The 27605-nt window shown below is 36.6% G+C and overlaps 1 protein-coding gene across 1 annotated transcript in view; it reads left to right on the top strand.

Moving 5' to 3' along the window:
- PTPRQ (protein tyrosine phosphatase receptor type Q) overlaps positions 1–27605 on the top strand; it is a 250188-nt gene that overhangs the window by 890 nt on the left and 221693 nt on the right. Inside the window, exons 2-14 of the mRNA XM_036018637.1 lie at positions 138–275; positions 667–802; positions 1271–1528; positions 2877–3091; positions 8074–8263; positions 8361–8663; positions 10137–10412; positions 14593–14862; positions 21083–21343; positions 23451–23581; positions 23754–23883; positions 24934–25084; positions 25527–25633. Coding sequence (XP_035874530.1) covers positions 138–275; positions 667–802; positions 1271–1528; positions 2877–3091; positions 8074–8263; positions 8361–8663; positions 10137–10412; positions 14593–14862; positions 21083–21343; positions 23451–23581; positions 23754–23883; positions 24934–25084; positions 25527–25633 — 2566 coding nt within the window. The remainder of the gene's footprint in view (positions 1–137; positions 276–666; positions 803–1270; positions 1529–2876; positions 3092–8073; positions 8264–8360; positions 8664–10136; positions 10413–14592; positions 14863–21082; positions 21344–23450; positions 23582–23753; positions 23884–24933; positions 25085–25526; positions 25634–27605) is intronic.

The following is a 27605-nucleotide window of genomic DNA, read 5'->3' as shown; positions in this document are numbered from 1 at the left end:
AGAAATCAATAGAGCCAAAATACTTTCAGTTATCATTTGGCATATTTTAGGTTTCATTTTTGTAAATTTGCTTATAAAATAATAACCAAGCATGCATTTTACTAGTTTATTACCATTACTTTTCTTTTCCATTTCAGATCTCGAAAAGCTTTCACTATATACCAATAAGTAAACAAACAACAACAATTTTTGTTGAATGGGAAGAATTTCCTAAGGGAGGAAGTCCTGAATTTTATTTTTTAAAATACCAACTTGTTAATAATTTGGCTCAAAAAGTAAGACATCATTTTTGACTCTTATGATGAAAAATGAGCATAGTGTAAATTTGCTGTAACTAAAAGTCACATCAGAAGTAGGAACTTAATAGTTATTGTGATTTCTTATTTTTATTTTATTAATACATAAAATGTTAGCATTTTATGAAGTATCTTTGATAAGAAGATCAAAACAATATTTAACTTTTTCACAAGAATTATTATTATTTTTTAGAATTTGCCTACTATGCAGAGAGAAGTTATTTAAAAAGTAATATTTATGTAAAAATAATTATTCCATATTGGAAAAATTGTTCTTGTTATGAAGGAGATATGCAAAAGTCCAACTTTTGATGCATCTGACACAGAGTTAGTAAACGTTTCTTAAGCAGATGTATCTCATCATTGGCAGGACGTCAAAAGCATTCCTGCAGACCCACTAACACCTCCAAACACAGTGATAACACTAGAAGAAAATGAAGACTATCATATCACTATACAGTCCATAAAATATGGACACATTTTAAGTGAAAAGTCATTTCAAACCCGTAAGTAGTATGTATATGTTCACTATATTACCTAAGTGTAAAAGGGAAAGTACAAGATAATTTGAATTCTACAGTGATTATCAGGTGTGTAATGGTAGTTGAAAAATCACATCATGATAGTATTATTGTATTTTTTAAATATAATATAAAATTTAGTATTTAAAGGAAATCATAAACTAAGGTAAGAATAAAATTTTCAGTTTTGGCACTTAGTGTGTGATAATATAAATAGGTAAGTATAGTGGAAATATTACACGCAATTCAGATTATTCTAAAAAATATTATAATGTAGATTTGTAATCTAATTCATTCATTCTAAATAGATACAAGAAAATCCCATATAGTCTTGCAAATATTTTATGTTAGATAATATTTCCCCACCATGGCCAATCTTTTGTAATTTAATATTCTTTGTGTTTCATTTAGATTTATTTGAAAACATACTAATTATTCTCTCTGATTTTTCAGGTGGAATCTCAACTAAAAATATTAGAATAATAGCAACAAGTACGAGTGTTTCTTTGAACTGGAGTGTGCTATCTTCCAATGACATTTCACTGTCAATATCTCTTAATAATTCTTCACAAATTATGCAAAATAACATCATGGTTTATGAATGGAATGATTTGAAGCCTGCCACCTTATATGATTTTACTTTGGAATTTAAACAGTTGCATTTGGATTTTATAAATATACTTCAGAGAGTAAATGTTCAAGTTGAAACAGGTATATGGATATTTGGTTCATTATTAATCAATATATTTATTATATATTTTATAGATAACATGGCAGTTATATTGTTCTCTTAAAAAGAGATTCAGGCAAGTATTAACCACTGTGAACTACTTGTAAATGAATTAGCATAGTTCCCCTTTCCTAACTATCTTTCTGGTATTTGGCTGATTTAGTGAACAAGCTGGATTTTGCAGTGTGAAGATAAGAACCAACTTTATTTTCCTGTTATCATTTCTTTTAAACTGAACCAAGTGTGTTCCACCTGTCTGTCTGTCTCTCTAAACTTTAGCAATGGTTTGTATAGATTCCATAGCTTTTGGGGTGACTTTAAAACATCAATGAACAGTCACACTTTCAGGTATTAAAACCTCCACTAAAATCTAATTTAAACTTCTCCATTACTCACCTTGATTGGATGTGACTAAAATTAAGAATACTGCAAGGGGAAAGGGAATGTGCTTAAATTTTTTGTGGCTTCCTGTTTCCACTTCCTTCCCCCACACGGTGGGAAAGGATAGAGAAGAGGACAGAATCACAGATAGCTAATGAGAGCAATTCACTCACTGTGATGGGCTGAGTCCCGTTTTATTACTCTCTGTAGGAATCATCAGGGAACCACAATGTATGTTTACAAGTGAAGTGGAAAAACACTTAAATAGTAAGAAAAAGATAATAAGGTAATTAAAGCATGCCCTCTCCCCATCCTCCTGGTCCTGTGAAAAAGAAGACAACAGTTTCCTTGAAAGATCCTTTTCACATCTTCCTAATGTTGTGGGTTGAGGCACTGATGAAGCACCAACAAGAGCTAAATTAGAACATGTACTTGGAACAGGCTGACATTTCCCCCAGTCTTTCCATGGTTTCCAATTTCAGAGAAAAATGCTAAGTAACCATTCCAGTTTTTTTCTGGAAGGTGAACCCATTTGAAATGGTAGAGAACATAATTCTTAGCAAGCCTTGTGTCTAGTTCTCTAAAATGAAAAGAAACCTAAAATATACTGAAATATTCTCTACCACTATTTAGAGTAAGGGACAGGAAGGGCATCCTAAGGTAACTAGACAAAGGAAAATTATCTGTGGTTTTGTTTTGAGTTATAATTGGACCATAATTCTGCATAATTAACTCTTATGGCTACCAAACCTATTTTAATTGGTAATAATTCATTTACTACTTAAATAATAACCGCTTTAGCACTTATTTGTTTGAGAGAAATATAGGGCAAGTGCACTATTAATGCTCTGAGGTTTTCACAATTAACTTCTATAGATGTTAAGAAATGTAATTTTGTAATGTTATATTACTAAATTCATCTGTAATAAAGCATTTTTCTTTTGGTAGGTTCATGTTCACAAGGATGGGTAGCATTAAAAAATAACTGTTACAGAATTAGTAAAGAGAGCAAACCATGGAATATAGCTCAGCAACATTGTAAGTTGTCCTTAAATTCTGCACGCCTTGTGGATATAAAAAATGAAGAGGAAAAAAAATTTATATTTTCACATCTTAGGTCAAAGAATCAGATAATATTATGGACTGGTCTTAATGATTTGAAGGTCAGTAAATATAAAGATATACACATATTGTGATAAACAACATTGTTTATCTATGTTCATTTATTCATTAATTTCTTTATTCATATATTCTTCATTCAATAAATATTTATTAAGTACTTATTATAAGCCAGACACTGTTTCTCTTCTATTTTTTTCAATCTGCTTCTCCTCCACCTCTCTCTCTTTCAGCAGAGTTTCACAGCAAAAGTAAGGGGAAGGAGCAGAGATTGCCCATGTGCCCCACTGTCTCCATACATGCATAGTCTTCCTACCACCACCTCCAGAGTAGGACGTTTGTTACAGCTGAAGAACCTGCATGGACCCATAATAATCACCCAAAGTTCATTGCTTACATGTCTGGGTCACTCTTGGTGTTCTACATTCTATAGGTTGAACAAATATGTGATGACATTTACCCATCATTTTGGTAATCACACAGAATATTTTCACTCCCCTAAAGATCCTATATACTCTGCCTATTCATCCCTTCCCTACATCCTTCCATCTGTTTTGTAACCATCTATTCTTTTCCTAATTTTGCTTTAATTTTGGCCTTCCCCAGCCCCCTCTAAATTCATTTGAGTGACCTCATCCATTTCTTTTTTTTAATATATTTTATTGATTATGCTATTACAGTTGTCCCATTTCCCCCTTCACTCCCCTCCACCCTGTACACCCTCTCCCACCCACATCCCCCCCTTTAGTCATGTCCATGTGTCATACTTATAAGTTCTTTAGCTTCTACATTTCCCATACTATTCTTACCCTCCACCTATCTATTTTCAACCTACAATCTATGCTACTTGTTCTCTGTACCTTTTCCCCCTCTCTCCTCCTCCCACTCCCCTGTTGCTTACCCTCCATGTGATCTCCATTTCTGTGGTTCTGCTCCTGTTCTCTTTGTTTGCTTAGTTGCTTTTGTTTTAGGTGTGGTTGTTACTAACTGTGAGTTTGATGTCTTTTTTTTTTACTGTTCATATTTTTTATCTTCTTTTTCTTAGATAAGTCCCTTTAACATTTCATAAAATAAGGGCTTGGTGATGATGAACTTCTTTAACTTGACCTTATCTGAGAAGCACTTTATCTGCCCTTCCATTCTAAATGAAAGCTTTGCTGGATAGAGTAATCTTGTATATAGGTCCTTGTCTTTCATGACTTGGAATACTTCTTTCCAGCCCCATCTTGCCTGTAAGGTCTCTTTTGAGAAATCAGCTGACAGTTTGATGGGAACTCCTTTGTAGGTTACTGTCCCCTTATCTCTTGCTGCTTCTAGAATTCTCTCCTTCATTTTTACCTTGGCTAATGTAATTATGATGTGCCTTGGTGTGTTTCTTTTTGGGTCTAACTTCTTTGGGACTCTCTGAGCTTCCTGGATTTCCTGGAAGTCTATTTCCTTTGCCAGAATGGGGAAGTTCTCCTTAGTATTTGTTCAAATATGTGTTCAATCTGTTGCTTTTCCTCTTCCCCTTCTGGTACCCCTGTAATTCGGATGTTGGAATGTTTAAAGATATCCTGGAGGTTCCTAAGCTTCTCCTCGTTTTTTTGAATTCTTATTTCTCCATTCTTTCCTGTTTGGTTGTTTTTTTCTTCCTTCTTGTCGACTCTATTGTTTTGAGCCCGTTTCCTTCCCACTATCACTATCGGTTCTCTGTGCATTTTCCTTCATTTCTTCTATGGTAACCTGCATGTGTTCATCTAATTTGCGCCCAAAATCAACCAATTCTGTGAGCTTCTTGATCACCAGTGTTTTGAACTGTGCATCTGATAGATTGGCTATCTCTCAGTTGCTTAAAATGATGAGTCCTGGGGCCTTGATCTGTTCTTCTGTTTGAGACATGTCTCTCTCTCTCTCTCTGTTTTTTTTGAGGGGGGGTTCTGGTCGCTCCTGCTATGGTGAGGGGTGGAACCTGAGGTGTTCACCAGGGCTGGCCACCCCAGTCGCTAGATTGTGACATTGTAAATGGGGGCGGTAGCTCCTTTCTCCTTGGGATCTCAGTCCCTTCTGTGGGATCCTGGGTTGCGCGCTCTGCCCGGCTCCACAATCACCACCTCACTGGGTCTGCCAGCTGCTGCTTGCATACATCTTGCTCGCCCCAGATGCCTTATGCGCCCACCTCTCTCGGCTCTCCTCACTGAAACCCGTGCCATGACCCTTGACCTGTGCCCGGCTGCTCCTCTCTGCCCCTCCTACCAGTCTGGATGAATGGGTCTACTTCAACTTCTTGGCTGTCCGACTTCCATTCAGATAAATTCTCTATCAGTTCTGGGTGTTATTCTATCTCTAAATTGTTCTAATCTTGGTTGTGTGTGGAGGTATGGTACGTCCACCTATGCCTCCATCTTGCCGGAAGTCCTGACCTCATCCGTTTCTTAATTTATCACCTAACCCAGTGATTCTCAAACATTTATCTAGTATACTTTTTTCTTATGAGCTCCAGACATCTAATTTTCTTCTGATTATGCCTTTTGAAATTGTCCACAGGCACGTCAACATTGCCCGGGCCTACTTGTCATCTCCTTGCACCACACCTGCTTCACTCCCTCTGTCTCTCACCTCTGTGAACAATACAGTAGTATGAACCTAAAACATGGAAGTCTTGTCCATTTTATTTCTTCCACTCCTCATATGCAGTTCTATAAAGTTCAATTTTACTCAAAGATACAGAAAGAGTTGAAGATTTTATTCAATACCAGTGAAAAAGAGTGTGATGTTTTTCTCCAACATTCCAAATACTACAAGATATCTCATGGAATTTCACTTTGGTCAGCATTTTGTAGCATCACCCAAGGCATCAAACACTGTTTCCTGTCTAGTATGTGTTTCTCCCTGATGGTCCACTTAATTTTGCATCTTGCTACTCAAAGATGAACCTGTTCTCCACAAGATATCTTGGTTTGCAGGAACTCGAGGCAAATTGTACCAGTTTGATACCAATTTTTCTGTGGAACTTTGCATAACCTTGGGGAAAAGTATTGCTAATATTTAATTGTATGTTCATCATTCTCTCACTGAATTTCCTTTACCCTTTAATAGACACAGAGTGAAGTTCTACCAGTGATCCCTCACACCACAGGTCCTTTGGAGCATCCTAGAAGCTCCCCTCCCAGCTTTACAGTTTCTTTCAAAGTATTCCAGTCAGTGTATATATTGTTGTTTCCTGCTGTTGTGTGATTGTTATAAATGGCTTAAGTTAGAATGTTCTTTTCCAATAGTTATGGTTGCTGGTTTCTGTTAAAACGTTCAGGTCATCTCACAATAGTCAAGGAGGCTCTCAAACCATCCTTGTGGTTGCTGTGAATTTTTCAAAAATGTTAAAGATGTAGTTTCTGCTTTCAAGGTACTTAAAAATAACTTGGGAGGTAAATGAAACATCAAAGTATCTAGAACAATTTTATTTATAATAATAGCTAAGTCCTATAGTGTCCTGTAAGTATTAAGCACCGTCTTATGTGGTGTGCTTGTATGACGTAAATGGAAATTGGGCCACGGGAAGATTAGCATGTCCCTGTGGACACACATCAGTCTGCTCTTAACCACTGTTCTCTGACCTCTGCATTAAGCTGGTCTCTTGAGGTTGACATCAAAGTCACCTGCTGGGTCACCATCCCTGTGGTAGTGTGAGAAAGTAATCACCTCTTTCACCATGCTCAAACACGCTCAAACACGCATGAGTTTGTCACTGGGCTTCAAGGACAGACTGTCATATTCATCATTGCATTTCTAGCTTCATTTGGTGCTTGGCACTCAGCGGGAACTTAATGAATGAAAGGATAATTGTCTCTATTTTCTACTTTGTGAGGTAGGTAACTCTTGTTTAGTTCTCACAACAAACTTGTCATTATTTTCATTTTTTAGCTGAGGAATGTGGAGCTCAGAAAGATTCTGACTCACATAGCTGATAAATGGCCATGCTAGGCCTCGAACCTGTGTCTGTCTGGCCAGTACTCATGACCTAACCACTTGAACATACTCCCCGCAAGCTTCTGTCTGTAGTCAAAACTGTAATACCATGTATGCAATAAAGCAGACTGTTTGAGGAATTGGAGTGTGCTATTTAAAAAAATCTCCTTAGAATCTCTGGAGGGAGCAATTCTCTTTATTCCTCATTGATGCTACTAGGCTGGACCTGTGCTCAATGCCAGGATGGCATGATAATCAAAAAATAGATATAGTCTCTCTTTTCATAGAGCTCATTATTTCTGTAAGAATTATATTTATTTTATAAGGAGCTATTATGTGCCCGGTGTTGTGTATACACACTCTCTAAACCTGTTGGCAACCATGCAAGGAGTTATGACTATCTCCATTGTATAGGTGAAAAAGTTTAGTTTCTAAGAGGTTGGCAGTATACAGTAGCTGGAAGAAATATTGATTAGAATCAGCTGTATCTTTGTCAAAGCTTGTATTTTTCCTACTACCCCTTTCAAGGGGGGTAGACACATGACTATCTAGAAATGCATTGATAACTTGTGATAATTGCGGTTAGGAATATTTGCCAGTCACATCCTTTAGCAGAAAGGTATCAATAACCTCTCCTAATTCATATGACTTATTTGATGACTTGGAATAAAATAACCAACATCTGATGAATAATGGGTCTGTGCCTGGCATTGTGTAAAGCCTTCACATGCACTGCCTCTTTAATTCCACAACAGTTTCATGTGTAAATTGTGTCCCGCTGTTGTGCATCCTGTTTAATGTGCAGATACCCATTTTTACAGATGAGAAGATGGAGGCTTAGTGTGAGACTCAGCCATCTGCCACTACGTACGGTTAGTGAGTGAATGAAAGTGAACTTGTCCTCAGCTCAAAATCTTTGTAATAAGGGAAACCTATATAAATATATATTAAACTGGTTGATGTTTTAACAATCTTAGAAAATTCTATAATAATGGTATGACTAATGAAAATCTTCAAGTACACTTATTTGAAGATATGAACTTTTCCTTTAAATTGGTGTAATTTGTGTATCTTATTACAGAAAGAAGGTCACCTCACATGGACAGATGGATCGTCTTATGGCCTTAAGAAAAATGAACTGTTTTCTTTTACACTGCTACCCAAGAATGAAACAGATTGCTACATTTTACAGCAAAATGCAACTGGATCAAACTATTTTTTTGCAAGATTTTTCTGTTATATTCCATTGCCATATATTTGCAAATATGAATGTAATTATTTTATTAGTATTATATTTATGCACTTCACTCTTATTATTTAAAAATAGAAGTATAATTTGTGATTAAAATAGTTCTTTTTAAATTTTAGCACCCTCTCTGCCGGAAAACCCTTTGATCCATATAAAGGATGTTGGAACTACTGAAGTTGTATTTAGTTGGAATAATCTGAATGGTTGGAGTACTTTGAATAAGTGGCTGAAATCAGGATATAAAATTACCCTTAAATATTATTTAGATTATACAGAACAACATTTTGAGAGCATACCCCCAAACACTACAGAAAAATCAATTACCCGATTGTCTCCTGGCCGTGTTTACAGATTTTCACTGTTCATGATAAATGAATGGGAAGCAAGAACTACACTAAGTCCAGTGTTCCTTGTTGAAACACGTAAGTTACAAGTCATCTGAAGTTATAATTTTTCAAGTATTTAATATGATTATTTCCTGAGGGTCTGGTATTTTTTCATAACACTGTGTACACCTGTAACTTTACCAATTTTAAATGACAATGAATCTGTTTAAAATTTGGTTCCTTATATAAACCTATAAAGAACTATATCTTCTTTGTCATCAGCTAGACTGGAGCCCAGTCTATAGTAGATAATCAATAAATTTCTGTGGAAATGGATTTTTGACATGTGTTAATAGCAAAAGGTAAACAGACATGTATCTGGACTTTGAGAGGATTACAATGGAGAGAATTAGTGAGGAATAAAGTAAATGCAAACAAAGCTATATTGCAAAATGTAACCTAAATTCTCACTCAGCAGTGTGTTTAATAAATGCTTTCTAGAATTCAGAGGGTGGGTGACAGTGGAAAACTTGTGGAAAGGAGAAGCTTGGACTCAAAGTTGAAGGATGAAAGACATAAGCAAATATGTAGAGATATGCATTTGTGGAAAAAGAATAAGGCAGACTGATGGGAGATTTCCTTGGGCATAAGTGTAAAATCAGCTTGAGAGGTAGTGGTAACAGATTTGGAAGTGCCAGAGTTCTCTGTCTCAGATGATTGGACTTACCTTACAAACATGGATATCAGTTAAGACTATAGGTTTTTAAGACTTATTCTCCCTTCATCAATGCACTCTTAACACATTATCTTAACTCAGTCCTCAATTCTGGGAGTAGCTATGTAGAAATGAGGAAATTGAACTTCAGAAAGGTTAAGCAAACTGACTAGAGTAACTGATTTGTTTAGTAGATCCAAACAGAAACCCAGATGGTCTTATTTTAACTCTTGAGATGTTGCTTCTAAAGAAAGAAGCAAGAAGAATGTGTATGTTCGGAGGGTGGGGAATGGATATGGGTTTGTGACTGATATGTGCAAGATGCTGTTTTAAGAAAATTAATCTTTAGGGATTAAATAGGGAAATCATAAGCATGCGGATAAAATGGTTTGTGGTGGGGAAATATTTCTGAAACAGGACAAGTGCCTGAGTTCCAGGGATGATGGGGGAACGAAGGGTGACTACTGTGAAGTCCCTGCCCTCTAGTATGACAAGACAGAAGAGGGAAAAGACATGTAACATATGATTCCTGAACATCATAAGTGCCATTTCTGTGGTGCTTGCATTAATGTGTCACACATTATGTGTCACACACGGTGCCAAGTGCTTTCCATTCCTTATCTCATTTAATCTTCATGATAACTTTACCAGGCAGCTATTACTATAATTTCCATTATTTATAGTCAAGAAAGGTGAGGCTGAAAGGCAGTGAATTACTCAGGGAATGGAACCAGAGAGTGTAAGAGCTGGGACTCACACCCAGTTTTTCAGGTTTTGCTATTACAGAAGTGCTGAGGAGCGAGTGGCTGTTCTGGCCAGCCATATCACTAATATCGTGCATTTTTATCTTCAAGGCCCATTATCAGTCCAAAATTTCACAGTTATGCATGTGACCCCGACAGAAATATTTTTACACTGGGATCCTCCTGACCCTGAGTCTTTTCATCATTATCTTATAACTACTTTGGATGTCGAAAATAATAAGTCAGAAGAGGTGTTTGTTGAAAAACTCAACACATCAACAATAATTAGAGGCCTCAAATCTTTTCATCATTATTTGATATATCTGTTCAGTGTAGCAGAAAGAGGAACTTTGAGCTGCTTTGGAAAACCTATTTCTACTATCACAGGTAAGTGTGGACATGTTTTGCCTTTTAATAAAAAAATAAACTGCCTATGTTGGAATATTATTTTGATAAGATGTAATTATTCTGATCCTTTATAGTCACAGTTGAATATTTGCTTGAATTGTGAATCACAATTTTAAGCATGGATTCTAAATAAATGAATTTATTTAGATTTAAGCATCTGCATTGTTCCTACCAGAGTTCCTAGAAGATATCTTGCTTATCATAGCCTTGGATAGAAAATAAGTTTTCATAAAATATAAAGATTAGTTCACCCAGTTATCTTTAATAACACTAAATCCAACAAGCATATAGACTGCATGTTTAATGTTTTACTTTGTTCATTTTCTCACACAGTGTGATTACTTGACCACTAGGGGGCAGTTGCATCCTAGGACTTTAGGCTAAGACACTTCTAATCTCCCCTCACACATGGCAGTTTTAGAATCCTTGTCTAAAACAAAATCATTAATTTATCTTTTATTTAAGCATTCTGTTAACCTCCTTAAATATAAGTCAGTCTTTTTTGTAAAGATAAAACACTATTGTATGAAACAGTGCCTAACTAAACACATATTCCCTTTGTGGGTAATGTATGTATGTTTGTGTATTAAACATGCACTCATGCCAAGTTCTTTGAAATCCCACTGTTAAAATTTAAACACACTAGAGCTGAGATGTAAAACCTGCATGTTCACAGCCATAGAGTAATTAACCTTCTTACACTTACTGGAAATACTTAAGGTTCTTGGAAAATAATATCGATAAGAAAAGATATCATTTAATGTTTACTAAACTGCAAATGCTTCATTTATATGTATTCAGTGTTGCAAATCCTAACCAAAAGAATTTTTCATAGATAGAAGATATTTTTTCTTCCCTGAGCTCAGGAAGAGCATCCTTCAGTTGATAAATGCTAACTGATAGGCAGACTTGGATTATTTCTCATAGATGCATTAATTTTGAAGTCATTGTCTGCACACTTAATCTTGAGTCATTTGCTATGTATGCTAACTGTAAGCTGACACAGCAGTGCATGCCCAGGATTTAGGAACACAGTCCTTTTTTACCCACCTGAGGTTGAGGCAATATTTTTTGTTTTATTTGTTATTTACTAAACAATTATTTTTTAGTATCTGGAACTACAGTAGGGATTAGAGATGCAAACATGAGTAAGACCTGCTCTCTGCCTTTACTAAAGGAGTGAGATGAGTAAGTTAAAAAAGAGTAATAATGTTGTATTATAATTACTGTTATAGGGGCTATGCTCTGGATAACATGGAAGCATGGAGAGGGCTCAGTTAACCCAGACTCGGGGTACAGGGATAGCCACAAGAGTTTTTCTGTGGAGGATTGATGCTGAGTCATTAAGGAACAGGAGTATATTAGGTGGGAGTGGGGTGGCAGAAGAATGTTGCAAGGATAGCAAACAGATGCCCATAGGCAGAGAGGCCCAGGCAGGCATCAATCTAGCCAGACCTAGGAAAGCCTAGGAGAAGGCTTTTTGGAGGATGGGCATGTGACCATTAGGAAACTGAAAAGACACTGACATCCCTGGGGTACAGAAGGGCATATGGAGAGAGAGTCTAGAAAGTGTAATCTAGACTCATAACATGAAGGGCCTTGATAGGTATTGAAAAGTATATTTTTATTGCATAAAATTTCACTTCTCTGGGGCCAGGGAGCCTCTGAGAGTGTGGGAAAGTGAGCAGTCCCCTCCTGTAAACACACACAGGCGTGCACAGAGAGCTCTGCACTTGCAGGGCTGTCACAGACTTGCCAGCCGTTACCGTTGCCCTGAGCTCCGCTTCCGTGCGGTGCTCAGTGGATTTCATCTGAATCCTCCACTAAAGGAAGTGTTTTTGATAGATGTTTAAGTTTTGCAGCTATGTAAGAACAAAGATATAATACTGTTTTACCCTGGAATCTTGTGAACAGTTTTTCTAATTGAATTATGTTGGCATTTTCTGATAATTTTACATAAATAATCAGATTCAACACTTAAAGCCAAGTCAGCAATGATTTTGTGAAATTAAGATATAGGCTGAGCAGACTACAGGTCTGGCCAAGAATGATATTTTCTTGAAAAATTAAAATGCGGTGTCTAATTGTGTTGATAAGGAAGTAAACTTCAGAATGGATTAAAGATCTAATTATAATTTCTTCAAAGTAATTATGAAAATCATAATTCTTTAAAGATTATTTAAAATAAAACTATTGAACAGTTTAGAATTCCATAATCATCCTTTTCATAATGAACTAATGATTCATCATGCCCTTGGGAACTATTAAAAGTTCAAGGAAAGCACATAACAGAGGACAAATAATCAGGATTAAAAGGAAGGCTTTATAAATTCCAGAGTGTTATAAGTAAAGTCACAAGGATTGAAATTCAAATAAATTGTATAAGGAGATAAACTAAACTATTTTCTTTGGTTTGCAATAGAGGATCAAGAAAACTGCCCTGGCCAATGTGGCTGGATTAGTTGATTGGAGCGTAGTCCCATCACCAAAAAGGTTGCGGGTGTGACCCCCAGTCAGGGCACATGCCTAGGTTGTGGGCTTGATGCTTGGTTGAGGAACTTGCAAGGGGCAACAGTCAATGTTTCTCACATCTCTCTCTCTCTTTTCCTCATTAAAAGAATGAGAAAATGTCCTTGGGTGAGAATTGAAAAGAAAGAAAAGAAAAAATTCTATGATTATGTTTTACATTTATTGTAAATACCATAATTTTCTCCTTATTTCTAAATGTGTCATACCTTTCAGAAATTAGAAAGGTAGTATAATTTAAAGTTGCAATTATGTTTATGATAAATACCAGTCCCAAGCTTTAAAATCCATCTATATGTTAATGATGCCTAAATTTATACTGTGAGCTCAGACCTTTCTCCTGAACCCCAGACTTAAATACCTAACTGCCTACTCAATATATCACATTTGGCAATCTAAGAGACATTTTAAATTGAGCATGTCCAAAACTGAACCACAAATGCTCCCACCCAAACCTGCCTCACTCATAGCCCTTTCCACGTCAATTCACAGCCATTTCTTTTATCCAGTTGTTTGGGCCAGAACCTGGTGGGTGTTGTTAACCCCTGCGTTTCTTTCACAGCCTACACTCAATCAGTCAGGAAATCCTGTCGGTTCTATCTTCAAATTAACCCAGATCCCAATACTTGTCCCCACTTCCCTCAGGGCTCTCATCACCCTGGCCGCCACTCTCACCCAGGTGACTGGCCTTGCTTCCCTATTTCCAACACTGGCCTTCTCTGTAGACTGTTATTAACATAAACAGCCCAAGCGATTCTTTATCATGCAGGAAAGATTATGCCTCTGCACATAATCCTGTAGTTGCTGCCTGTATTATTCAAAGTAAAGGCCTATGAAGCCTTGTGTGACCTGGTGCTCCATTAACCCCTGGCCTCATCCTGTTATTCTTCCTCCATTCACTCTGGCTTTCTCTCTGTGTTTGGAGATGCCAGGTAAACTCCTATTGTGGGGCTTTTGCATTAGCTGCTTTTTCTGCCTGGAGCTCTCTTCTCCAGAAATCTGTGTGTCTAACTCTCTCATCAAGTGTTTTGCTTAAAATCTCATCTTTTCAAAGACACCTGCCCTGAATTCTCTATGTAAACCATGACTTCCTTCCTGTAGGCGCCCCACTCCTGATCTCCTGAACTGTGGTTTACGTTTTCCTTTAGTGCTTTTTGTATCTCAAGTACTGTATAATGTAAACATTTGGTATATGTGTTGTTTGTTGTCCATTTCTACTCATTAGAATACAGCTCCACAAGGCAGCGACCTTTGTGTTTTTACTGATGCACTCTGCATGCCCAGGAGAATGCCTGGAACATAGTCGGTGCCTGTGTATGTTGGATAAGGGGCTAAATAATTTCAATAACAGGAACATTACCCTGATAAACCTCTTAAAAATCTAAAGAATTTGCAAAATGCCATCTATTTTCTGTTGACATGTAATGTTTGTTTTTAATCATATTGATAAATCTTACATAGTAATAAGACATATTTTTCTCCAAAATTGACTTCTTTTTAAGAGAAGGTAATGTTAAGATTTGTTTAAATTACTTTAAACACTAATTTATATTGAACTGGGATATTTTATTCAATAGAATGAGTGCTGCTGACAATAAACTAAGATACGTATTTATTTATCTATTTCTCCAAGGCATAAATCCACCTCAGAAAGTTTATGCTAACCCTGAAGATGTGGGAGAGGACAGTATAATTCTTCAGTGGGAATTCCCACAAGATAGCCACGAGGTCTACATTCAAATTAAATCCATACCAGATGCAAGAGAAGTCATGAATCTTTTTGTCAAGGATGCCAATAGGTGCAAGATTGATAATTTAATCCCTGGGATGACGTATGACATTGGAATGGCAACGGTGATGAATGGGAATTTGAGTGAGATGGTAACGATTCAACAAACTCTAAGTGAGAACCAAATACTTTTCATTCATTATTAGTAGGTATTTACTGATATTGGGGTACTATAAAATATTCCCTATAGACTCCTTGGGGAGTAGGTTTCACCTTTTTAAGTAGATTGTTGGTGTGCTTTACCTAGTGGTAGCCTCAGGACCTAGAGTGATTTTTATCCCTTTTGTCCTAACAATGCTCCCTGCTTGTATAAAGACAGCATCGTTTATGATTAACTTGATCCTAAAGCCACACTACCTCGTTTGAATCTGGGTTCAACTCTTTGAGTAACTCTGGGCAATGTGCTCAACCTGTGTATGCTTCAGTTTCTACACTTACAAAATGGGAGAAAATAATTGTATATATCATGGGGTTCCCTGAGGATAGCAGACTTGGTAAATGTAAGAACTCAGAATAGTGCCTGACACATAGCCGCATGCATTTATAATTGTGACTATGTTAACAAAGGCATGCTGTGGCACGCTGGAAGGAAATATTGACAGTATGTGAAAAGTTTAGGGCTAAACAAGCAAAAAATTTCCCTGTCCTTTCTCAAAAGATTAATTTATTCAATGAGTAATCATTGAAAAATCTATTAAGGAAACACAGTTTAAAAAGTAAAAAGAAAATTTATGAATGAAATAATATTTATACATATTTATACATTGTGATAAACATTAGGAATGAAAATGCAAAGTGATGTGATAGAGGGTGATTGAAGAGGGGAGGAGAGTTCTGTTGTAAACAGGCTGTAAGAGAAGAGTTACATTTGAGTGGGTACTTCAAGGGTAAGGAGCCAGAGTGGAATTAGATGGGAGAAGGATACTTTAGATATACACAGCTAGCATGAAGGCTGGACAACAGAAAGAAGTTTGGTATATCTGAAACCAAAGAAGGCCAGAATGTGTGGTGCCCGATGAATAAGGAGAAAGGTGTTAGGAAATGAGACATTCAGGGGTCAGATCACATAGGCCTTACAGTCTATGCTTGTGAGTTTCTCCCGAGGCAATGGGAAGCCGTTGAGGGTTTTCTGCAGGAGAGTGACAGTGTGAACTATGTTACAAGCTACATGCAAAGAATGGTTTGTGAAAGGGCGAGGAAACTGGGTTAGGGGTTGTAGAATGCAGACAAAAGGTTGTGGTGGACAAGATGGGAAAGGGCAGATACATTTTATATTTATGGGAGTAGATGGTCCACACTTTAATGCTGGTGCACTGATGATAAATAAAGGAGGGGAGAAGCTTAGGGTTTTGACTTGAGCAATTTGGGTTGATAGTGGTGACTCTGAAGAAGGAAACATCATTGGACCTCATAGGCCTTGTGGCTCTCAGTAAGGGCAGCCTGGTGGAAAAATGATTGGTCCCCCAAAATTATATACCAGCAGTGTCTCCCCTCAGCTAGCATCAAGTCTTCCTGTTTCATCCTCCAAAGACTAAAACTAAATTCATGAATGGCACTTTCATACTTAATTTTCTAAGAAAATCTACATATAGATAATTATCATAGAAAAAAGCTATGAAAAAGAAAACTGCTAAGAAAGAGCTATTGCTGAAAACTTATTTCATGCCTATGATTTATTGGCAGAATGGAAGTGCTAAAATTAGTATGTATAAATGGGAAATGAACTCTAGTCTTACATCTGTCAATCATTAGCTGTATGAGGTTAGAGTATCTCTATATTGTCTTGGTGGCTAAGTTTTCTCTCTAAAATGTTAGATCAATGAATACACTTTAAAATTGTCTTCCAGCTCTAAGTCCTATTCTTTGACTCTAGGGAACTTAGCATATTTTCACCCACCTTCCATCTAAAATATAAAAATGTTGCCTCCTTTTTCTAGATAGTGATCTCTTTTGAATTTTTTTCAGCTCTGTATCTTTGGGTATAAGCACAGTTGTTAATTGTTTAATTTAAGCACTTATTTGTAAAACTGCTCTCCAACATGGAAGCTAAAACTTGGATTAACACCTATAAATTTTAGAAATAATAATCAAATATTGGGGTTTGAAGGCAGGACAAAGACCTTCTTGCCAATCTGATACGCAATTCTCATCACAGAGCCTCTGATACTTTTTAGTGTGTGCTTGTCATTGTCCTCTAGCAGGGGATCCCAGAGCAGACAGACTCTCAGGTTCCCAGGAAAGGCCATCAAATGTTTGGAAACACCCATTGTGTCCCCTAGTTCCTTTCTTTCTGGTGAATTATATGTAGTTCCTTTAAGCATTCTACTATTTCCTATAATCTTATTGGCCTTACTATCCAGTTCTTAAGCTTGGTAATCACTTTTGGCATCACCAGATTATTTATCGTTTATCATTTGTATTATCTCAAGATGACAAAACAAATATTAACCTATTCCAAGGTGCATGAGTAGAATTGATGCTTTCCATGCATTCATTCAACCAGTATTTGTTGATAACTTTTATTTACTATGTTCGAATTTTCTCTCTCCCATACACTTTAAGGCAATTGAGCACTGAGGGGTATTTTCCTTTTAATGAACTTTTACAGACGTGTAGAAGGAAATCAAATTTACATATTCTTTTGTTTCCCTTTCTCCTTTGAAATGTCTCTCTCACTCTCTCTGCCTAAATTATTCTGAAAATAACTAGCAAAAGTTTGATTTCCAGTTATCATCATGCACCTTGAAACATAGATTGTTTCTTTGGGAGAAGTCCGTCTTACAGCATGGGCCTTGGGACTGGATTGCTCGTGTTAGAATTCCAGCTCCACAATGAATCAGTTTACATCCTTTGGGAAGTCACTCAAACTTTTTGGTCCTCCATTTCCTTCTCTCTAAAATGAGAAAAAATAAGAATCTTATCTACTTTTTGAAGTTCATAGGACTCAGACACGGAGCAAACACTGTGGGAGTGTCTGTCATTGTTACGGCGTTTATTTTTCTGTGGGCATGGCGTGGAGGAGCTGTGGCCATTCTCAGTGGGACAGCACGCTGCTCCAGCTATGCACTCGGGCTCCCTCTGTTGGAGGAGTTAACTGTACCCACGTATGTTGAGGGAGCGAGAACTGTAGGGGAGCTGGTGTTCGTGTTTTCTCTTTGCCTCTTGGTGTAGAATACATTTTAATGTAGACTGGGCATTCCTGAGACCTCATTTTACCTCGTCTGTAATAAAAGCCTTTGAATTTAGCCTAGTGCAGTTTATCTTATAGTGAAAAGACATCACACAGCCCCCAGTGCTAGAGCTTCTTTTGAAAGAGCTTTGGAAGGGAAATGGTTGAGAAGAGAGGTCACAGGAACAGTGGTGGAGACCCACCAGTAGTCCCCAAAATATGTCAATAGCTTTTATTTTTTAAAAGTGAAATCTTCTCCAACTTGAGTTTCCAGAGGTTCAGGATATAATTTTGAAGAGAAGAAAGAACTTTGTCTTACTCCACACCTTTTTAGCCTTGGGGAAGCCTCAGGTTTAATGTGTCTTGTGTTAAGTCCATTGGCTCCATTTCCCTGGACAAGTGAAGCTGAGGGAAAACTCCCACATTTATCACTGACTCCACATTCAGAACTTAAACTAGACTCTGCCTATTTAAAGTTGTGTCTCTCCTGGGAAGATGTCTTTGGCACCCAAGAACATGGAAATGAATTGTTTCCATGACTACACCGTCACTCATTTCCAGTCCCCAGATCTTTAATTGCTGCTCAAGGCACATTTAGAAACTTTCGCAGATCACTGCCCACAGATTCAGATGGATTGGACACTTGTGGGATGTCATCCTACCCTTAGAAAAGCCACATTTACTTTAAGAGCTTTGTAACTGAGGAGAGCTGGATGGAATTTAAAAAGGAAACCTACAATAAATTAGTTATGGAGAGAAAAAGAGAAATTAAGATAACTGCAAAAGGAAAATCATGGTAAGAGTGCCTTGAAACCCAGTAATATACCATATGGAAATTTTTTATGGTGAGTATATTGAACATTTTCTCATAACCACCAAGAATAGAAGAGGCAAGAAAGTTATATGTTACAGTTGAAAAAACTGATGGATATATTGCACAGATTTTATGTTCTAGAATGCCAATAATATGTGTGTGCCTAAATCCTTTTACACAATGCTGGCTCTATGTAAAGTAGCAGAAACACACTAATAAATATTTAACAGTAACTCAGAACAAGTTCCAGTGCATGAAACCAGATGTCACCAATAAAACTGAAAAGGCCATCTAATTATTCTCTGGAGGAAAGAGGCATTTTTCAGAATATGTATTTTAGAAGAAGATATGTACTTGGAAGAAAGACAATATAAGGATATACTGGATGGTATCCCAATAATCCACAGAGAGAGTTGAGATTAAAACTGACCTGTAGAAAAATAATGTGAATTGAAATTGTCTGAAATTTCAAATCTGCTCTAAATAGCACAATAGAAGACTGAGTTAAAGCTGTTTAAAAGAGATCAGAGAGTGTAAAATGTCCTCCAAGCAGTTGCTAGAACTGTGTTCCTAAAAATGAAATGAAAGGTCTCCTCAAAACCCCTGTGCCTGCAGGATACTCTCAGATGGACGGCATGCAGAGCCTTGCACAGACAGCATCTGGCCTCGGAGGTGGCCCTTCCAGGCCTTGTCCCCATTCCTCAGACACCACAATTTTAACCAGCTTGAGACTGTGCCTGACACAGCTCCAAGCACTTTATGTATAAACATAACCTCTCATTTAATCATCACAGCGATCCTTCAAAGTAGATACTAGTCTCCTTCCCATTTTAGGGACGAAGAAACCGAAGCACAGAGTGACTAAGTAACGTGCCAAAGACACTCAGCTAATAAAGAGCAGAAAGAACTTGATATTCCCAAACACATGAGAATGCCCTCTTTGGTTTCCATGCCTGGGTTAAATATTCTCTTTGCCTGGAATTCCCTCCTTCTCACTGCCTCTCCCCCTCACATGCACTCTTTTTGCTAACCTCATACTATCCTTTAAGACTCTGATAAAACTTTACTGACTCTGGAAAGCCTTTCCCAACTAGCTCTACTAGAATTGTTATTTCTTCCTTTCTTCTCAGCAACTTTTTGTTCATGTCACCATCTCAGCTCTTGAGACAGGATAGGATCTTGGGCTGGGAATGGGAGAACACCGGTGCGCAGGCAGCCAAGTCAGGACCAGATGGCCAGAAGGAATGCCAGCTAGGCTGACCGCAAGAATGTTACCACCCCCACTTCCCTATTTAAACATGCAGAGGTAGTTGATTTTATCTCCCTTCTAACTGTCAATGTGGAAACTACTGACCCACGTGTGGGATTTTTAGTTGAATTTATTGGGGTGACACTGGTTAATAAAATTATATAAGTTTTAAGTGTACAGTTCTATAATACATCAACTGCATATTGTATTGTGTGTTCACCACCCCAAGTCAAATCTCCTTCCGTCACCTTTATCCCTGCGCCCCTGCCTTCTTTCCACCCTGTTACCTTCTTCTATCTCCTTCCACCCCGCTTCCCTCTGGCAATCACCATACTGTCAAGGTGACTGCTATATGACCTCTCTAGGGTGGTGATAATGAGCAGTCTGCCATGTTGCCCCACACCATGGCACGGACAAAGTTATGAGGCAGTGCAGCTGCAGAAAGCAGTCACCTGACCCTGAAATGTAAAATTCTGCAAGCCTGCTTTTTGCAAAAGAAGCAATCCTTTCATGTAAGCCTGCCTCGTCCCCAGGTTATAAAAACAGCCAAGCAGAGCCAGCCCCCAGTGCAGTCCTCTGCGCTGCCTCCCTTGTCCTCTAGCATAAACTTAGTAAAATCAGCCTGGAAATTTCTCTGGGGTTTCCTCTCGATTTGTGTCCTAAAACCGGTAACACTCTGATCATCTGGGTTTCTAGATAGTGACATGTGCATCTATTTCTTGAGATTGGGAGCTCTTGGAGTGCAGGATCCTGGCCGAATCTATTTCATTTGAGTACCTGGTCTAGTATATAGGTTCTTAAAAGTATTTGTTTAATAAATGAGTACAAAGATGAAAACTTGGAAAATCTCAAAGTATATTTTTGAGACTACTACTGCAAATCAAAAAAACGAAAGTTAATTACGTACTTCTAGTATACATGTACATATATGGTCTGCCAAAATGTCTGCCTGTTTCTCTGTCTAATGTTGACATAGAAAACATAAGTTTAATGCACGGACATATAATATTTTCACAAATTCTAACAAAACAGACAAAATGCAGAGAAATATGCTTGAAATTTGAAAAAAAACACTAATGATAAATCTCTTTTTGTCTTTTAGAGCCCAAACCAGTGCAAATTGTTATTCCTTATGAAAGTTATAGTACTTCTGTAATCTTGTTTGTTCAAACACCTGATGGTGGAGTGTTTGATGGTATACATGTACTAACTGAAGGAGGGCCAAATCTAACCATGCCTTTGAAACATGACAACAAAATAACTGTTGCCAACTTAACTCCAGGCACAGAATATAATTTCTCTGTTTCTGCCATCAGTGGGACCAAATTCAGTAATGCATATCATGTGCCTGCAGTGAAAACATGTAAGTATTTTAGGACTTGCGTAAGTTTTATCTTCATGTTGATTTTGTGTCACATTTCAAATTAGTAGACTATGCTCACTGTAATGCAATAGTTTTCAAAGATCTTTTAAGATAATTGCAAATACCTCACTGCTGAGCCTGATCTTTTATTGCCTGATATATGGATAGAGCTAACCCATAAAATTGAGGGCATGAATTTTAAAAATCTATCCATTAACAAAAAAAATCCTTGCATATTAATCAGAATTTTCAATGCCTTAATCCAAAAACAAGGCATGTGGATAATTTCAGGCAGGTGAGGAGGACTAGATTACGTTATCTGAAAGTGTCTCTCAAAGTAATGTCTAAGTGCTTGCTCTTCCCGTGCTACATTTGTCTGGAAAGAACTAGTGTGTATATTCCTTACCTGTTTGAATATTTACAGTTAATACATGTTATATTTGTGTATACCAGTACTTACATTTGGAGATTCATATTGTTTTTGATTTCTCTTTTTTCTCCTTTTATTGAATTTATTGGGGTGACACTGGTTAACCAAATTATTCAGGTTTCAGGTGCACAATTCTGCAAGACATCATCTGTACACTGTATTGTGTGTTCACCACCCAAAGAATAGTCTCCGTCCATTACCACATATCCCCCTGTACCCTCCTCTACCTCCCCTCACCCCTCTCCCTAGCAATCACTGCACTGTTGTCTATGTCCATGAGTTTTTTCTCTTGCTTTTCCCCTTTTGTGCTCAATCCCTCCACCTCCAGCCCCCTCACCACACCAGCTGTCAATTTATCTTTTTAAACATTTACCAAAAAATATAGAAATATTGATTTTGAACATTTATAGCATGTATAATTTATCTAAGATATTCATCTAGTATATATAGAAATTAATGGTACAGAGTAATAAATACCATGCAAATGTCACCTGGAGTTCTAAAAACATTAACCTTTCAACTATACTATGTCCAGGTTCTTTCTGATTTCCTCTTTCTGTCTATAAATCTTCACATATATCAGACTACCATGAGTCTTCTTTCTTCCAAATTATAATCCTTCCATTGCTGTTTAAATTTAACTCTTCCATAAGATACTTCCAAACTGGTGTCACAAATCATATTATTCCAACAGCATTTTAACATTTATAATCATCTCAGTATATATTTTATTTTTGCTTCCAATTTTTATATACTTTTCAATATGGTATTCTCTGCCTCTCTTCCTTCTACTACAAATCATCCTGAGTAGCATTCTCTTTGACAGTTTTATCTTTGAACATAATTAATAATTGATCATCTAAATATAACAATATTGTGATATCATGCAGCAAAATATACCAATATCTAAGATGACAATCTAAAGCTGTCAGCTTTTTTTCAGTTTTTCTGAAATAATTTTTTCCTTTATTCTAGATGAAATCTTTAAAGTTAAAAAAATAACCATAAAAGCTCTGCAGATAAAAATTTGCTTTTAACCAGGGACATTAAAATTAAGAACAAATAGACAGTACTAGAGGGGAGATGTGAGAGGATAATTGGGGGGAAAGGGTGAAGGGTTTTCAGGAACAGCTATAAAGGACACATGGACAAAACCAAAGGCGAGTGGAATCAGGGGAGGGAGGTGGGGATGGCTGGGGTGGAGGGGACGAGGGGGAAAGGCAGAAAATTGTACCTAAACAACAATAAAATTTTTTAAAAAATTGCTTTGAGCTTCAGCCAATATTTGATACAAAGAAGATTTTTTACTTTGTCTAAACTTCATATTTGTCTCTCCATTTTCTTTTCAGCTTATGCTAATAGTTTCAGAAAGCTGTAATCTCTTTTTCCTCCTTTGAATGTTGTGAATTTGCTCCTATGTAGTTTTTGCTGCAACATTGAAATTACTTGCCTGTAATGGTATTTACAATGACTCTGAGTATTGCATGATTAGCATATTTTATAAGCTGTCATTGCATGTGTAAACAACTATTTTTAATTAGGATAGAGAGATAGTTGATTAATACACTTTATCGTATTTTTTAAAATTGCGCTTTGTGTTTCCCTTTTAAAGGGATAAGTTAAAACAAGTTAGAAAACATCGAAGGAGAATTTAAGTGTGTTGTGTGTTTTGGGTAGGTTTGGAAGCACCATCGAATATCCACGAGGGAAAAGTTACCGACTCTTCCATAGAAATTCTCTGGAATCGAGCTGGTGGGAATTTCCAGCATTATGAAATCACATGCATAACCTCTGCTGCTGCCTTCATGGTATGTTATAAAAGGCTCTTGCAGGAATTAAACTGGAATCTTTCCTGCTGAATCCAATATTACTGCATTCTCATATTAGACAGTAGTGAAATTAAATAACTCCCAAGCTTTTTGGCTTGTGTTCGATTGTGGAATAGTTCTCAAGTGAAAACTTGCTCTTTTGGATTGACAGGTCCAGAAAGTGGTGCAAGAAGCAGCAACATTTTGGAACCTGGAGCCTGCCACAGTGTACACCTTTTCAGTTCGCACCGAGAAAGAAGGTTTTAAAGACAGTGCTCCTGACATAAAAGAAATACAGACAGGTACAGCCATGTAAGCACATCAGGTCTTATTCAGTGTTCACATATTTATCTCTTTCAGAGAAGCTTTAGGGAATAGTACATTCTTTCTAGATTTTCTTTATTGGCCAGAAATGTCTTCTATCCTGTCTTTTTTTCTGTTTTCCCTTGCATGGCTGAGCACAACCTCTTTTGTGTATGTATTGTGAGAGAACAGGGTGACTGATTGCCCAGGGTCTGGTCAAACTCTTTATTTCTGATTTAATTTCTCCATTGTTCAGTTAGGTAGACAATGAAATGCCATTTCCCCAGTGTTAGGGCTTACTCCCAATGGCAGATGGTACTCTATTCCATGGCAGTCGGATGGAATAAAGGATGATTAGGAAGGATGCACGCGAAATGTATGTTTTCACATCTAGGTGAAGGAAAATTGTCAGCTACTCTGCTGAAATAACTGTTCTGGTTTTTCTTGACCCTGATGCTCTATATAAATATTTAATATTTAGAAACTAGTCATGTCTAGTATTCTTTTACTGTCATAACAAGGAATAGAATGGAGAGATAAACTAGGCAATTTTGTTCTTTTCTTATGTATGGGAAAATTTTAGAGAGGAAACAAAATATATACTATGTACTACTTAATTTCCCTTTTTCCTCAGGAAAGGAAGGAAGCATTTCATATTTAGATTGCAATTAACTTTCCTGATGATTAGTCTTGTTGCTATTTGGTATTTAATTAGAATGAGTCCTAAAAACCATTCAATATTTCTGAGGGTGGCTGTTGTACAAGACCAAGATATAATCTCTTTGAACATTTTAGAGGCAAGGGAAATATTGCGTGTAATACTACTGAGACACATATTGACTTTATTTAAAAGTTTAAAATGATTCTTGCTGGGTTTTTTTTTATCTCTTTTGACTCTAAACTGTCCCTACCTGCTAAGAAGAATAAAAGGAATGTCTTGGTTACCCTCAGAGTTTGAAGAAATCCTGAGAGTATTTCAGGGTTGTTTTAAAGGGGGTGCTTAGTGAGGTAGAAAATGTTATTTTAAGTGTGTATTTTAAATGCTACAGCCCCGAGTGCAGTTGAATTTCTGAACCATAGTAGAAACTCAAGTGCAATAGCTGTTAGCTGGCCTTCACCTAGAAGTCTTCTGGACGGATTCATTATTTCCATATCCAGTGAAAGCTTAATGAAAGAAGAAATGCTGCCTTCCACAAAAAGGTATGGTAATGTTGAAAAGAAATTATGTCAAGTTACATGGAACATAAGGCTAACATTTTATATATATTTTTATAAACTATGTGAGTGGCTTAATATATATAGAAATTAGAAAACTTTGTAAGACAACTTTTTAGACTATAATGTGATAAGAATATCTGATGTATAGTACTACATTTATTTCTACAAATAGATAATAATAAATGATTTCAGGGTATTGTCATGCTTATGTATGTAATATACACTCTTTGATTTGTGTAAAATTACTTTATGTTAGAAGCTATGCTTTCTAATTAACCATTAGTGCTTAAGCATAGCAAATGGTTTTCATGATAGACAATAAAAACAAAACATGTATAAAATTCTTTTGGTAGTGTGAGAAGACAGAGTTTTCCAAATGTTTCTGAGCTAAATATCTTGATGTGTGACTTTCCTTACTGTGTAGGACATTCACATTTGATAGCCTTTCTCCAGGAACTGACTTTTCAATTAGTGTTATAACTACCAAAGGGCCGAAGAGAAGCCATCCCACTGTCCTCACGGTTAGCACTTGTAAGTTCATTTTATATTTAATTAACTTTTCATGGGTAAAATTAAGGGAAATAGTTGTGTTTAAAGCCAATATGTAATTTAAAATGAATGAACTTGGAAGTGGTTTATGACATGCTTGAAGAGAAGGAGCACTGTATTTACATGGAGAAAGTCTGAGTTATATTCCTGCCTTTATTGCTTATTAGTCATGGGACCTTGGGCAAAACTATTACATTCTCACTTAGAAAATGAGAATAATTATTTCTGCCTAGCTATAAAATCATGTTACTAAAGTGAAACTTAAAGTTCTCAGTTGAAGTTCAAAGAACTCTGAAACCCTAGGGCACTGTCATTATTAAATACTCAGTATGTTTCTAATATTTTGACTGTATAACATTTTATGAAAAACAAAAAAAAAACCCTTGAATATGATAAAAATAAATGGTATTGTGTTTTCAGTTGCATTATCTGGGTTCAGTTTGCCTCTTTTGACCTCATTAGCATCACTGACGTGTCTGAGCATACTTAGACATTCCGAAGAGCCCTGCCACTTGTGGGTCATAGTTGTGTGAATGTTGCTCCAGTGCCAGTGAACTTGGAGTGTGAAAGGAGGCTTAATTTCAGAATTTGCGTGCAGAGGAAGGGAAAGCCCTGGGAAATGTAGCAAGAGCCAAATCAATTCCTGGAAAAGAAACTAAAAAAACTGGAGCCCTTGTATATCAACATGGTCCTGTGTGCTTGAGTTAATACTTGGGTCTCCCCAGATTACCTAAAATGTAGGTTAAGGCTCAGAGGTGGTGATAACTCATTATTTAAGGTAAGATTTAACTCAGGTATCTAACTCTACAACTGATATGACACTGCTACCTCTCATAATGACCATTCTGATTGAAAAAATTAGAAATAGATAAGAAATAACTTCATGTTTTTAAATGATAGCTCATTATTTTAAATCAGTGAAAGCTGCTTAGATTGGAGTTGTGTTGTTCTAGTAGTCACCATCGTCATTGTCATCATTGTTATTGTTGTTAACTTGACCTTGCTTGCTCTTTGTCAGAAACCTTGTTAAGGATATGTTGTGACTTATTTAATTTTCAATGATAACCTTTATCCTGTCAATCATAATAGATGCATATTTTTTAAAAATGAGGAAACTGAGGATGGGAAAATTTCAGTAGCTTATACAAGTTGACAGAGATTTGAATCCACATTTCCTTGACATCAAATTCTGTCCTCATGACCACTCTGCTTCAGTAGAGGAGCCTCTGTTATAGGAAGGATTGAGTCTCCCCATTCTTGGCTCTGTGACTTTCTACAAAGCATCATTCCATGTGGACCTCAAATTCCTCATCCCTGCACTGGGTTTAAGAATATTTTCTATATTTTTAGAGGTTGTTGCTTTGGCTTTTTTTTTTCTCAGACAAGATTGGAAATCTTTATTTTTATCTTTCCCACTTTATAATTTCATTTGTGTCTTGTACCATATATAATTTTTTATTTTATTGTACCTCCCTTTCTTTGAAGCCACCTCAAATCCATTTAGAGGTAGATGAAATATTTAAAAAGGTAGAAAACAGAGCTAAAATATGTTAAGAGAATGTGGGGGAATAATAAATCAATTATAATAGGAAGGAAATATGCATTACAGGAAATGGAATAAAAAAGATTGTGAATCAGTCAGGCACATTTAATTCTGAGCTGAATTCCAATAAAATTAAACCAGCATGTAAGTAGGAACAAAAATCTCATGCAAAATTTGAATTTAGAGATGAAATTATTTCAATAAAATGTGTATTACATTTTTTCCAGTTAAGGAAAGCAATGCAACATTTCAATTGGAAATATAAATTAGAAGTAGAGATATGTTATTGATAGAAAAATAAGTTTCTAGAACCTTCTCAGATAAAAATGTTTAAAGGAAAAAGGAATTTGTGAACTTAAGGAAGGAAAATAGATGTATCTTTTATTTTGTGCAATACCATAAAATTTGAAG

The sequence above is a fragment of the Phyllostomus discolor genome, chromosome 2, assembly GCF_004126475.2.
Source record: "Phyllostomus discolor isolate MPI-MPIP mPhyDis1 chromosome 2, mPhyDis1.pri.v3, whole genome shotgun sequence".
NCBI classification, from domain to species: Eukaryota; Metazoa; Chordata; class Mammalia; order Chiroptera; family Phyllostomidae; genus Phyllostomus; species Phyllostomus discolor.
This window is presented reverse-complemented; position numbering and strand designations above follow the sequence as displayed.